General features: G+C 48.8%; 1 protein-coding gene across 1 annotated transcript; it reads left to right on the plus strand.

The window, feature by feature from the left end:
• Positions 1-249: 249 nt before the first annotated feature.
• Positions 250-11,377, plus strand: lrrc4bb (leucine rich repeat containing 4Bb). The gene is made up of 2 exons (XM_072679215.1): positions 250-740; positions 1,445-11,377. The coding sequence occupies exons 1-2, from the start codon at positions 498-500 to the stop codon at positions 3,395-3,397; spliced, it is 2,196 nt and encodes a 731-aa protein (XP_072535316.1). The 5' UTR covers positions 250-497; the 3' UTR covers positions 3,398-11,377.
• Positions 11,378-13,825: the final 2,448 nt, after the last annotated feature.

Below are 13,825 nucleotides of genomic sequence, written 5' to 3' on the forward strand. Positions count from 1 at the left end.
GTCTGTATTTCAGTGATTCTCTCAGTTGTGGAGCTTGGCTTTGAGAGGTGCGCTGTATAAATGATTATTATGATCAGTTTCTGATCAAGTTCTTCTAGAACAGAAGCTACAGGTCCGTCATTCATGATAGAGAGAGATGAGGTGATGATGATGATGATGATATGTGTGTGATGTCCTTAGAGGAATCGCATGCTTAGCTGGGGGAAAATTGAACCCCATGCATGTATGCACTTTATTCACCCCCCCCCCCCCCCCCCTCTCTCTCTCTACAGTGATCCAGGCTGCTGATGGAGGTGCGATGTGTTATGTCTTGCATCCACTCACAGAAGGCTGAAGACTGAACAACTTACTGCGAATAACCTGCCGACGGCACGCCAGCAGCAGACGTTGGTGAAAATGAACATTTGAAAGAGCTCTCGAGCTTCTCTGCCGTTCTGGTGCTGACGAATCTTTTTTTTTTTTTTTGGAAAAAGGGGGTGGGACATGACTCATCTGCCATGTGGGCTGCCATGGTGACAGGCCTCTCCAGCCCCTCTCCCCTCCTTTGGTTGGTCCAGCTGCTGTTATGGCCACATCTCAGTGGACCCAGATTAGCTGAGGCCAGTCCCCCTTGCCCCGCCCCCTGTAGCTGCTCCAATCAGGCGAGTCGAGTGATTTGCACCAGGAAGGGCTTGGATGAAGTTCCACAGAGTATCTCAATCAACACGCGATACCTCAACCTGCAGGAGAACTCCATACAGGTAAACGCACACCCAGGTGTTTGTGCTGGAAGTATTGTTGTGTGTTCTTATGTAGAGAAAATCCATCATTCATAATCTCAACCTGAATCAGAAGGTAAAATACACTACATGGACAAAAGTATTGAGACACCTGCTCATTCATTGTTCCTTGTGAAATCAAGGGTATTAAAAAGAGTTTCTCCTGTCTCTGCTGTCCAGAGAAGAAGACTTTCTGCAAGATTATGAAGGAGCAATGAGGCTTTTAGCAATAAGAGCACCCCACCTCAACTCATCCCAAAAGTATTGGACGGAGCAACAGCTCCACTGCTCTGCAGCTCAATGCTGGGGGGCTTTATACCCCTCTAGCCCACGCCTGGCATTAGGCAGCATGGAGCCAGTAGGTTCATGATGTTGATCTGCTCCAGAGAGTCCTATTCTATTGGCAGTACTTCTTCTCTACAGGGACTAGACAAGCTGTGTGTGTGCATTTGCACATCTGTGTCAGCAATGGGTGCAGCTTAAAGTAGCTGAATGCATTCATTAGAAGGGGTGTCCACAAACATTTGGACATATAGTGAATATCTTTCTGTGTGGATCCTGAATTCTAATTGTAAATTGACTGTAGGTACAGTGGTACAGTCATGAGTTTAGTGGTCATGTGCAGTTTGAGATGCTGATTATCGCCTGTGTCTTCATCCCTCTCCTCCTTCTTCTTCTTTCTGCAGCTGATCAAGTCAGACACCTTTAAGCACCTGAGTCACCTGGAGATTTTGCAGTTGTCCAAGAATCACATCCGCCAGATTGAAGTCGGAGCATTTAATGGGCTGCCCAACCTCATCACGCTGGAGTTGTTTGACAACCGGCTGCCGCTGGTGCCGTCGCAAGCGTTCGAGTACCTCAGCAAGCTGCGAGAACTTTGGTTGAGAAACAATCCCATCGAGACGCTTCCTGCCTACGCCTTCCACCGCGTCCCGTCCCTGCGGCGGCTGGACCTCGGTGAACTGCGGAAGCTCAGCTTCATCTCGGAGGCGGCGTTCGAGGGTTTGGTGAACTTACGTTTCCTCAACCTGGGAATGTGTGGGTTAAAGGATGTGCCCAACCTGACACCACTGGTGCGACTGGAGGAGCTGGAATTATCCGGGAACCAGCTTGGAGTGGTGCGTCCTGGATCTTTCCAGGGCCTGGTGTCTCTTCGCAAGCTGTGGCTCATGCACTCCCGCATAGCCTTGATTGAGCGCAATGCTTTTGACGACCTGAAGAACTTGGAGGAGCTCAATCTGTCCCACAATTCCCTTCACTCCTTGCCTCACGACCTGTTCACACCCTTGCAGCAGTTGGAGCGGGTGCACCTGAACCATAATCCCTGGGTGTGTAACTGTGATGTTCTGTGGCTTAGCTGGTGGCTCAAGGAGACCGTGCCGGATAATTCCACCTGCTGCGCCCGTTGCCATGCTCCTCCTGGAACGAAAGGCCGCTACATCGGTGACCTGGACCAGAGAGACTTCACCTGCTATGCGCCTGTGATTGTCGAGCCACCGACTGACCTAAACGTGACCGAAGGAATGGCGGCAGAGCTGAAGTGCCGCACTGGGACCTCGATGACTTCTGTCAATTGGCTGACCCCTAACGGAACCCTAATGACCCACGGCGCTTACAAGGTACGCATCTCAGTTCTGCATGACGGGACTCTGAACTTTACCAACGTGACCATGCAGGACACGGGTCCGTACACCTGCATGGTGACCAACTCTGCCGGAAACACCACGGCAACCGCAGTCCTCAACGTCTCCGCCTCCGACCCTGGCAACGGATACAGCTACTTCACGACCGTTACTGTGGAAACAATGGAAACAGGGCAGGACGCGCACGATTCGGCGCGGCAGTTTGTCAATGAGACCTTCATCAGTTTTCCAGGGCCCACGGCCGCATCCGCATCTCCGGGGCCTTCGGGTACTGCGCTGTCCTCCCTTCCGCCTCATGCCACCCGCGCTCCCGACCGCCCCTTCACAGTCTCGGTCATCACGGACATGGCCAACCTGTCCGGCCTGGAGGACGTGATGAAGACGACGAAGATCATCATCGGCTGCTTCGTGGCCATCACCTTCATGGCAGCCGTCATGCTGGTGGTCTTCTACAAGCTGCGTAAGCAGCACCAGCTCCACAAACATCACGGACCTGCCCGTGCAATAGAGATCATCAACGTGGAGGACGAAATGGGCCCGGCAGGGGGTGCCAGCGGCATCGCTGGTGGGTCCACGGTCCACGCGAGCGGGACGGGAACCGGAGGAATCGGACAAAGCCTGCGGATACACGACCCCGAAATCGTCACTCTGCCCAACATCGGCCGGGCCGAGCACGTCAATCACTACTACAAACCTCACCACTTCAACAACAATGTTCTGGGACTGAGCGTTGGGCCGGGCCAAACCGGAGGCATCCTGAACAACAAGACCAGCCCCACCTCCAAGAAACAGTGCGCATCCATGAACCCGACGACGGCCGTCTCCGGAGATTCCCTCAACCCCGGATCCACCTCTCCACCCTTACCCATCCCCATCCCGATGGCGATGGCGTTCCACGGTACGCTGAAGAGCCTTAGCCACACCCCCAGCACTCAGACCGAGCCTCTGCTGCTGTCCAATGGATCCAAGGAGAGTGTGCAGGAGACACAGATCTGAACACACACACACACACACACACACACACACACACAGACACACATATACACACATACACACACACTTATATCCACAGACACACGCTGAGGCATTGAGGAGCCTGGTTGGTATGCCAGTGGGGCGGATGTTGACGGAGTTTGACATTGCGGAAGCTTCGTCCCGGACAGACAGACTCGGAGGATTATTGTCGAGTCCCCTGGACGGCGTTTGTACAGACGAACTGGACACGGCACTGTCTCGTACTGAAGTGCCAAAGAAAGCGTCTTTTTTTGCAGTTTCTACAAAGTTGTATCTGTGTATAAAATATAGTCTATATCCAAGTAGCGTAATTCCCTACGTTTGTTGGTTTGCTACAGACAGACCCCGCCCATACAGGTGAAGAGCGCTCATAGACCTGTCCGAAATCACACGCTCACACACCTGAGGATGACATCATTGATATCTCTGCCCTCACAGGTAGTGTGTGTGTGCGTGTGAGAGAGTGAGCTGAAGCTGAAACTGATTATTCTGAAATGAACAGTGGAACTGCTGTCGCTGGGGACACACACACACACACACACACGCACACACACACACACACACACACACACACACACACACACACACTCTCATCTCCACTCTGACTGCTGAGCTGTGGAATTCTAATGCACAAAATGAGGATCAGTTCATCGTAACCTGAACTTAACACCACACACACACACACACACACACACACACACGTTTGCCTATGCGCAGAACCCGCACGGTTCCCCATTCTCTGGGGGAGGGGGTAGAGGGTAGATGAGGATATGTGAAGAGTGTGTGTATGTGTGTGTGTGTGTGTGTGTGTGTGTGTGTGTGTGTGTGAGAGAGAGTGTGTGTGTGTGTCATTTCACTCTGGCCGAGGTTTTGCTGTTTTTCAGTTTGTCTGAGTTCATGCGTTCCTCACCCCTGAGAGCTGAACCCTGGAGGACACCGACCCCCCCCCCCCCTCTCCAGCAGCCGGCAGCAGTCCAGACCGGTCAAGCTGATGAATAGAGAGTCTAGAACAGTACTAAAGAGGAACAGCGATCTAGAACTGTGTAAGTGAAGGAGAGCAGTGTGATTAGGGGGTAAACTACAATGAACATTCTAGAACAGTACAAATGAGGGTGGGGAGAACATTCTCCAGCAGTGTAAATGGAGAAAATGTAACAGGAAGTTCTGAACCAGTGTGGTGAAGGAGAATGTTCTAGAACAGTGTGAGAGGAGGAGAACGTTCTAAACCAGTATGAAGGAGAATGTTCTAGAACAGTGTGAGAGGAGGAGAACGTTCTAAAACAGTATGAAGGAGAATGTTCTAGAACAGTGTGAGAGGAGGAGAACGTTCTAAAACACTATGAAGGAGAATGTTCTAGAAGTGTGAGAGGAGGAGAACGTTCTAAACCAGTATGAAGGAGAATGTTCTAGAACAGTGTGAGAGGAGGAGAACGTTCTAAACCAGTATGAAGGAGAATGTTCTAGAACAGTGTGAGAGGAGGAGAACGTTCTAAACCAGTATGAAGGAGAATGTTCTAGAACAGTGTGAGAGGAGAACGTTCTAAACCAGTATGAAGGAGAATGTTCTAGAACAGTGTGAGAGGAGGAGAACGTTCTAAACCAGTATGAAGGAGAATGTTCTAGAACAGTGTGAGAGGAGGAGAACGTTCTAAACCAGTATGAAGGAGAATGTTCTAGAACAGTGTGAGAGGAGAACGTTCTAAACCAGTATGAAGGAGAATGTTCTAGAACAGTGTGAGAGGAGGAGAACGTTCTAAAACAGTATGAAGGAGAATGTTCTAGAACAGTGTGAGAGGAGGAGAATGTTTTGGGGAATTCTAGAACCAGAACTGTGGGCTGGCCTTAGGGAAGTCTATATATAGACTGTACAGTAAAGGGGCAATGGGACAGTCTAGAACAGTGTGAATGCAGAACGTTCTAGAGAATCGGAAATGGGGAAGAACATTTCAGAGTCTCCCAGCGATCATGCACAGGTACCTCACACCAACCCAACATTTGGGTTTGTCTGAGAACTTGGGTCAGTGTGCTCCGGGGTCAACACAAACAGGCAAATCACGCTCTGTGGTCTGAACGTTCTAGAGTGTGCTGGTGTTCTAGTGGGAGATGAGCAGAACGGTGCTGCAGGAGTAGAGTATATGGTGAGGAGGTTCTGCGCAGATCTGAAGTAATAAAAACTATTGAAAGATTCAGTGCAGGGGTTTGGTTGGGGGTTCTGATCCGGGCACTTCCAGTTAAGGGTTATAAATAGGGTCTAGGGTCTAGGGTTTAAGACTGTCGTTAGATGCTGGGGTTAATGATGTCAGGACACAAGGGCTTAAGGGCTTAGGAAGAACCCCTGGAGGCGGGAGCTGTAACAGAGGCTGCAGGTTTATGTGAATTCTTTGGAAAATGCTGAGTGTTGAGAAGCGGTGCAGACCTGGACTGGTGGTGTAGCACCAGTCAGCACCAGGCACAGCACCAACGAGCACAGCACTGATACAACAGGATTATTACTAAATCCTGACCGCTATTAACCCCTCAAACCCCAGCGTAACGCTTCAGTTATTAATCTGTTTACCAGATTTTGAGAGTCCCACAGGGTTCTATTTTAGGGCCCATAAAATACAGACATGCAGAGTTTAAGGGGTCAAACCGAGAACCCGTAGAACAGACCGGCTGAGGCAGATCCGTCACACCGAGCAGCTCACAGATGCACTAGACGCTCCTGACGGGGCTGTTGCTGAGATTAGGAACCTAGTGCTGGGTTCGGCTCCACAGCATCTGGAAGCTGAGAACAACAGGAAACTCTTAGACCTGATCCGAGACCACCTGCCCCAAACCCAGCAGCACTTTACCACCTTCACCAGGGCTCCTGTGGTGTCCATGTTTCTGTGGTGTCCGTTGACATACGTGTGATCACTCAGCTTTTGCGGCTCCTTTATCTCTGCAGTGGGGTTTATCTGTGTTTCTGGCGTTACTAGCGCCCCCTACTGGGTCTGACAGGCAACTGAATAAAACAGCTTTGGTTCAGTCTGGTTGGTTTATATTTACCACTCTGTCAAATAAGCTGCTGACCCGCTGATTGACTGCGAGAGGAGGAAGTACTGCCGAGCGATATCTTTACGAACATCCGGATTTGGACCGTGAGCCGTGTGTTCAGACCTCTGAAATGTTCCTTTAAAGCTCTTGGATACAAGAACCAGAGGTGACGAAGTATCGCCACTTTATTAACGTGCATAAGTACCACATGATCCATGATCCGGCCTGATGCGCCCGCCATTCTGCAGGTGATCTAGAACTCTGTAAGGCTGCAGCTGTGTACCTGCTAGAGGAACCCACTGGGTGGGCCGCTGCAGATATCCAGAGCTTTTGTGAATGAAGTGCAGCTCTTGCGTAATGGTATGCGGATATGGAAAATGGTCGATATACGCTGTACTACTTAACCCCAGAAAGGCTGTAGCGCTCGTTTTGACCATTTACCTGAAAGACGCCTCTTTTTCCCGCTGTTCCAGCACATCCGTCGTTACCTTGGCAACACAGCTCCATCTGGTTTCCCTCAGAAAATAGCGAAGGTAAAAACTGACCAACAGGTTCCGACTTCCAGCTTCAGCAGAGTAAAACAACACAGCCTGAGTAAGATACGCAGGATCAGGAGGGAACAGACATGTTCACCAAGTAGAAGAATTCTGCTTGGGGAAGTTTCAGAGCCTGGTGAGGAGAAGGAGCCTCGGACCGCTGAGATTGTCTGAGGCTCCAGTGAGAAGATTTCAAGAAGAGACTTTATTCTAAAATTAGAATCGAGAGATGAGGCAGTGGCAAGTGAACAGACGCTGCGGCTAAACCAAACTCCAGCTACACTGTGTGTCCAAATGTTCTCTGGAGTGATGATGGTGGAGCTCCATCCAGTACTTTTGGATGGGATGAGTTGGGGAGTTTGGGGTGACATTCTGACCTCACTAATGCTTTTGTTGCTGAATGCAATCAAATCCTCACAGCAATGCTCCTCCTCCAGAATCTAGTAGAAAGTCTTCTTCTCTGGACAGTAGAGACAGTTACTCCAACAGAAGCAGGATCAGCTCTTTAATAGCCTTGATTTCAGAAGAAACAGTGAAAAAGCTGGTGTCCCAATACTTTTGTCAATTAATAAGTAAATAAAAATAACATCTATTGTTTATATCTGTCTTTATTTATTTGATTTTTTGGTTCTGTGTTATTCAGTAGGTCTGTCAGAAGGGGCAGTGCAGGTTGCAGGGGTGTGTGAGGGTGTGGGAGGTTGGCTGGGTTGTATCTGGGGTCCGAGTTGAGGCTTTCTTCCCGTGCTTAGCATCTGTGCTCGCCTTATACAGAGGCTATAGCTCTCCAGCTAGCTGGTTGCTACACTGTTGCTAGGAGACGGCTTTAGCAGCATCTGCGGTCTGTGGTGTAAGCTGATGCACAGCTTCAGAAGGGCGTTATAGAAAGGTCGTTTAGTCATACATTGACGCTAGTGGAGAATTAGCTGCAGTCAGATTCTGCTCATATGGATTTATGTAACATCGGATTAGCATTTACACCAGCTAGCACACATGTCTGCTCTCAGTACCACTGGAACACTAGAACCAGATGAGGAAACCACAGCACACACACACACACACACAGAAATACACAATAGGTACAATGCAAATTACATGCTCATGCAGTTGTATGCTAATTTGCTTGTTTTCACTCATTCTCTCGCCCATTCTCTCTTTTCTGTGTGTGAGTGTGTGTGTGTGAGTGTGTGTGTGTGTGCCTCACACTGTCTGGTTGGTTGTTATTGTGGGTTGGATGAAGTCAGGTGGAGGTTCAGGACGGATGTTCTAGTGTTCCACATTCATCTCTGTTCTGCCTCCTCTCCACAGCCAGCAAAACTACATGTCCCATCATGCACCAGCATATGATTAGCCATCACTGCACCGTATGTAGGAGAGCATTTCTCTCTGCCTTGTCTGACTCCATGCAGACTGTGCTGCTGACCTAGTCTGATCAGAATGAGATTGATTAAACAGGTCTGATCAGTGTTGCATTAACAGATATGATCTGTGTTGAAAAAAAGCCATGTCTGATTAACAACTCTGATTAGTGTTTGATTAATGATCTGATTAGGTTAAATAGACCTGATCAGTGTTGGATTGATTACAAAAATCAATGTATATTTACTAAAGCTGATGGATGATTGGATAACCAAATCTGATCAATTTTGGAGTAATAAGTCTGATCAATTTTGAATTAAGAAGTCTGATCAGTGTAAGATTACCAAGCCTGATTATAGTTGGATAAATAAGTCTGATCAGTGGTGGATTGATTAACCAGGTCTGATCAGTGTTGGATGGTTGGATTGATTTAACAGGCGAGAGATCAGACAGTCTGCCGGAGTCATGCTACGCTTAGCCATACTGTAAGCAAACCTTTTGTCATCAAAGCTTCATCCCTCTCTCTCTCTCTCTCTCTCTCTCTCCCTCTCTCTCTCTCTCTCTCTCTCTCTCTCTCTCTCTCTCTCTCTCTCTCTCCCCCTCTCTCTCTCTCTCTCTCTCTCTCTCTCTCTCCTCCCAGTCTCTCTTTCTCTGTCTCTCTCTCTGTCTCTCTCTCTCCCTCTCTCTCTCTCTCTCTCTCTCTGTCTCTCTCTCTCTCTCTCCCTCCCTCTCTCTCTCTCTCTCTGTCTCTCTCTCTCCCTCTCTCTCTCTCTCTCTCTCTCTCTCTCTCTCTGTCTCTCTCTCTCTCTCTCCCTCCTCTCTCTCTCTCTCTCTCTCTCTCTCTCTCTCTCTCCTCCCAGTCTCTCTTTCTCTGTCTCTCTCTCTCTCTCTCTCTCTCTCTCTCTCTCTCTCTCTCTCTCTCTCTCTCCTCCCAGTCTCTCTCTCTCTCTCTCTCTCTCGCTCTCTCTCTCTCTCTCTCCCCTCCCAGTCTCTCTCTCTCCCCCCTCTCTCGGTCTGCTCACTCCTCTGTGTGTTGCTGTGTAAATAACCTACAGATGTAAAATACTCTCTATTTTTGACTGTCAGTGTGAATAATCCTCGTTCAGTATTCGATACAGACAGAAGGTTTATGGAAGTGTTTGCATTTCTCTCTTTCTGTCACGGTCACCCCACCCCCAACCTCCTCCACCCTCCCTCTGCTCCGTCTCTCTGGGTGCATCTCAAAGCTGTAACTTCACCTCCTTTCCTTTCCTCGTGTCTGAGCTCCACCTTCTGAGGTAGACAAGACAGAGGAACCGGCTGTAGTGTGTGAGACAGCTACATCTACAGTGCTTATTCAGAGCTCCTACAGGTGGATGATGTTCCACAGGTGGGTGAGTGTAGAGTTAGGGGTCTCAAATGAGAACTCTTATTGGCGTGGAGTGGTGGGGTTGTCCAGTTAGTGAACTGAACTGTAGTCTGCCACAGGGAAGGTGGTGTTGTTACCCACTACACCCACTATACTACACCAACCAGACTGAGCCGTGTGGAAAGCTGTCTGTAACTGTAGGCTTCATGAGACAAACAGAACTCAGCAAGGCTAATAAACTGTGGATCAGCCGGTGAAACGAGTCGAAGACGAAGATGGGGTTCTAGATAGCTCCATCACGTGAAACGCCCATCTACCAGTTCAGAACGTCAGTCACTCTGCTGTCAACACACCAATCAGCCATAACATTAAAACTCCTGTCAGGGGACGTGAAGAACATGGATGATCTGGTTCCAGTGTCTCCTGTCCAGACAGTTTGACAAGAACCAGATTTTGATGTTCTAGACGACTAGGTCAGAATATCTCCAGAACATCAAGCAGGTCTTGTGGGGTGGTCAGTACTTATTAAAAGTTCAAAAGGAAGTACCAAAAGGAAGGACAGCCGGGGTCATGGGCACCCAAGGTTTAGTGATGCTCATGGAGGTCCTGCCCAGCTCACATCTTACTGGACAACTGGAACATCTTGGTGTCAGATCCCACAGGACATTTTCAGAGGTCTTGCAGAGTCCATGCCTCGAGCGGTTGGGTCAAGTGGGACCTGCAGAGTATTAGGCAGTGTTAGGTTTTAATGTTATGGCTGATTGGTGTGGACTCAGGCTCATGATCAGCTAACGTCTCTCACAGGTCTGATTCAGTGAAGTCCAACCACAGCTTCACTACCTTCGTCATCCCCTCGTCATCCTCTCACTAGCAATCCTCCAGTAATCAGAACTGGGGCTGTGCTCCGGAAGCTTCCTCGCTTCTCGATTCCTTGAAGTGCATTTAAGGAACACTGTGTCCAAAGGTATCCAGACACTCTTTCTACTGAGTCAGTCCAGCCTCCTCAAGGTGGGCTCTGGGGTACGTGAGCAATGCCGAGCGTGAGATAGAGAGGTATACAGCCCCCCAGTGTGGGGCTGTGGGCTTCTTTGGAGTGATGATGGGGCGTTTCGGATGAGTACACTGATGCTCTCTGCTCTCATATTTGGGGCTGAGTGCAATCAAATCCTAACAGCAATGTGCTGCATGTAGTGTAAAGCCTTCCCAGACGGGTGGAGGCTGTTACTGCAGTACAGAGGGACAAACCGTTGGACAGTCTGTCCTTAGAGATTTCCAGGAACGAGGACTTGAGGAGGCATCAATTAGAGTTATGAGATGCACCCTCTCTCACTCTCTCTCTCACTCTCTCTCTCACTCTCTCTCTCACTCTCTCTCACTCTCAGGAACATGATCAGACAACAGTGCTCACCCCTACCTGCCCTCCCTCCCCCCGACTGCTTCGTCCTGTTCTGTTGTTTGTTTCTTTGTATGAATTGATCAGACTTTCTTTCCGTTTTTGATTTGATAAAGTCGATGCCCTGTGTGCTTTGTGGGGGTTGGGGTTTTGGGAGGGGGGCGGAGAGTTCTGTGGCCGATGCTGATGCAGGACGAGTCCCAGGTCAGAGGTCAGAGGTTGTGCCAAAAGCTTCTGTGTGTGAGCGTCGGAGCTGTGCCATTCGCTACACTGACTTTACCAATAAAAACCTGGACATTGTGCTTTTCTAACACAGCCTCTGTTTCTGTCTGTCCCGGTCACATGACCACACGCCAGCGGTGCGGCAGAGCGCCGCCGCAAATGGAGGAGATGTTTAGTCATGTAGCTTCGTCAGCACTGCACACACACACACACACACACACAGAAACACACACACACACAGAAACACACGACTCTCATACAAACCATACAATGCTAATCTGGTCTGATCTCATTTGATCTGATCTGCAAACCTGTGAGATACATTTAATAATTCAGTGTATAGGTGTGTGTGTGTGTGTGTGTGTGTGTGTGTGTGTGTGTGTGTCTCAAAGCCAACATGGAGGCTCTTCTGAGGCTGCGGTTAGCATTTAGCATGTCACAATCTTACCCACATCCTCCTTCTCCCTCTTTCCCTCGCTCTCTCGCTCTCTCTCTCCTCTGTGCTTTGTCCTCTCCCTCCCTCTCACTCTCTCTGCAGTGTTACCATAGCAACTGTGAGATGTGGGAAACCCTCTGTCCTTCAGAGAGAGAGAGAGGGAGAGGGAGGGAGGGGGTGTAGGGGAAGAGAGGGAGAGATGGGGGATGGAGGGATGGAGGGACGGAGGGTAATGAAATGATAGAAGCAGGATGGAGGACTGAGAACAGCCCTCAGCACTGGTTTATGACCGTCTACGCGCCGCGCTGTACTGCTATGCTAATGCCGGAGTAACAGGACAGAATGCTAAAGGCTGATGCTACGCTAACTGCATCAGCAAGTCACACACTTCAGCTGCTCCCGCCATGCGAAACGGAGTCAGTGGATCAGGCCTTCGGTGAGCCGCTAATAAAAGTACACTGTCTGTTTGGGCTAATTCAGTCAGCTGGCTAATATTTCTCAGCAGCTGTGGGCTTTCCTACCCATACATCTGACCATCGCCCAGCTGCAGCGGCCTTTCAGGCAGGTGCAAACATCTCACACTGTCTCATTTAGAGCGATGGTTTGGCAGCGGGAAATAAGACCGCCCTTTACCCCGACCATCGGCTGAGACGCCTCTGCAGTGCTACCCTGAAGCTACGAGGCTAATGTTCCTGCTGACAAATCTAGATCTACACCAGGTGTTTCTGACAGCTGGGTCCAGACTGGGTTCTAAGCTGGTCTGTGATGGTCAAGGGGGTTGAAAAGCTGCTCATCCAGGCCAAACCATGCCCTATAGCTGGACATCAAGCTGGTCATCAAGCTAAACACCTCCACCTAGTTTTAGGAGTGTGTGATGGTTGAGACCTGCAGTTAGCATCATGCTAATTTCATTTACAACCATATTTACCATTTGTGACGGACACAGATGGAACTTCCTCTTTTAGTGAGTACCAGTGCCCAGAGCACCCGGGGAGCAGAGAGGGTGAAGGGCCTTGCTCAAGTGGCAGCTTTACGAACCCAGGTGTCGAACCCACAACCCTGTCGTCAGTATCCCGGAGCTCTACCCGCTGAGCACCACTGCCCCATTGGTGGGATATATGTTAGCTACATTAGCCTCATAGCACGAGGGCTACAACTAAAGAAGCAAGGAGAGCTAGATGAAAGATATTTTGGGGGATGGTTACGATACGATACGATACGATACTTTTATTGTCATTGCACAATGTACAACGAAATTGAGCAGCAATCCTTAAGGTGCTTAAACATACAATAAATAACACAACTAAAAAAAAACAAAAATATACACAAATTTACACAGTGGATGATGAAAATATATACAATATAATTACAGATATTGCACAACTCTGAGTAGCCTGGTTGATGCAGGCTGTGCTCTTCTAATGTTATTATTATTAAGAAGTCTTTAGAAATGTTGACCTTTCTCCTCAGAGAGACCCCAAGAACAGATGCTGTCTTATTTTTAATAATATACAGTGGAATGAAAAGGTTTGGGCACCCCTGATAGTTTTGCTGATAATTGATGTCATTTTTCTGTTGGGGTGCCCAGATTTATGCACCTTCCTAATTTTGTTTAAATAATTCTTGCACACTTTCTGTAAATTCTATAAACTTAATTTCACTGTGTTCATCTGCTATAGGAATATTTAACTGAAATTGCTTATAAAGGAAAATCATCAAAATGATCAGGGGTGCCCAAACTTTTTCATACCGCTGTACTTATATATAACCCTGCGAGTCGACGAGGTCAGCCTGTGAAAGTGTTCATTTCACGACTTTCATATGAGAACATTTGAGAAGCTGGGATTTTCGGTTCAGACGGGTTGCTGCTACTGTTTCAGCAGAAGTAAGCTCCGATCACACGGGGTGAGTTCACCTGGGGAGGTGGTGACGGAATTATTACTAGTGTATCTCCTGAATCCACCAGGTCATTTTTATGGACTAGGCTGTCCAGCACCAGAAGACACTCAGGTTTAGTTTGGTTTAGCTACTCAGACGTGAAGATGCTCAACTGTTCCGTGTGGTAAAAGTACATTACTGTGTAAAACTAATCCCGTATAAA

Source organism: Salminus brasiliensis, chromosome 5 (assembly GCF_030463535.1).
Source record: "Salminus brasiliensis chromosome 5, fSalBra1.hap2, whole genome shotgun sequence".
Taxonomy (NCBI): domain Eukaryota; kingdom Metazoa; phylum Chordata; class Actinopteri; order Characiformes; family Bryconidae; genus Salminus; species Salminus brasiliensis.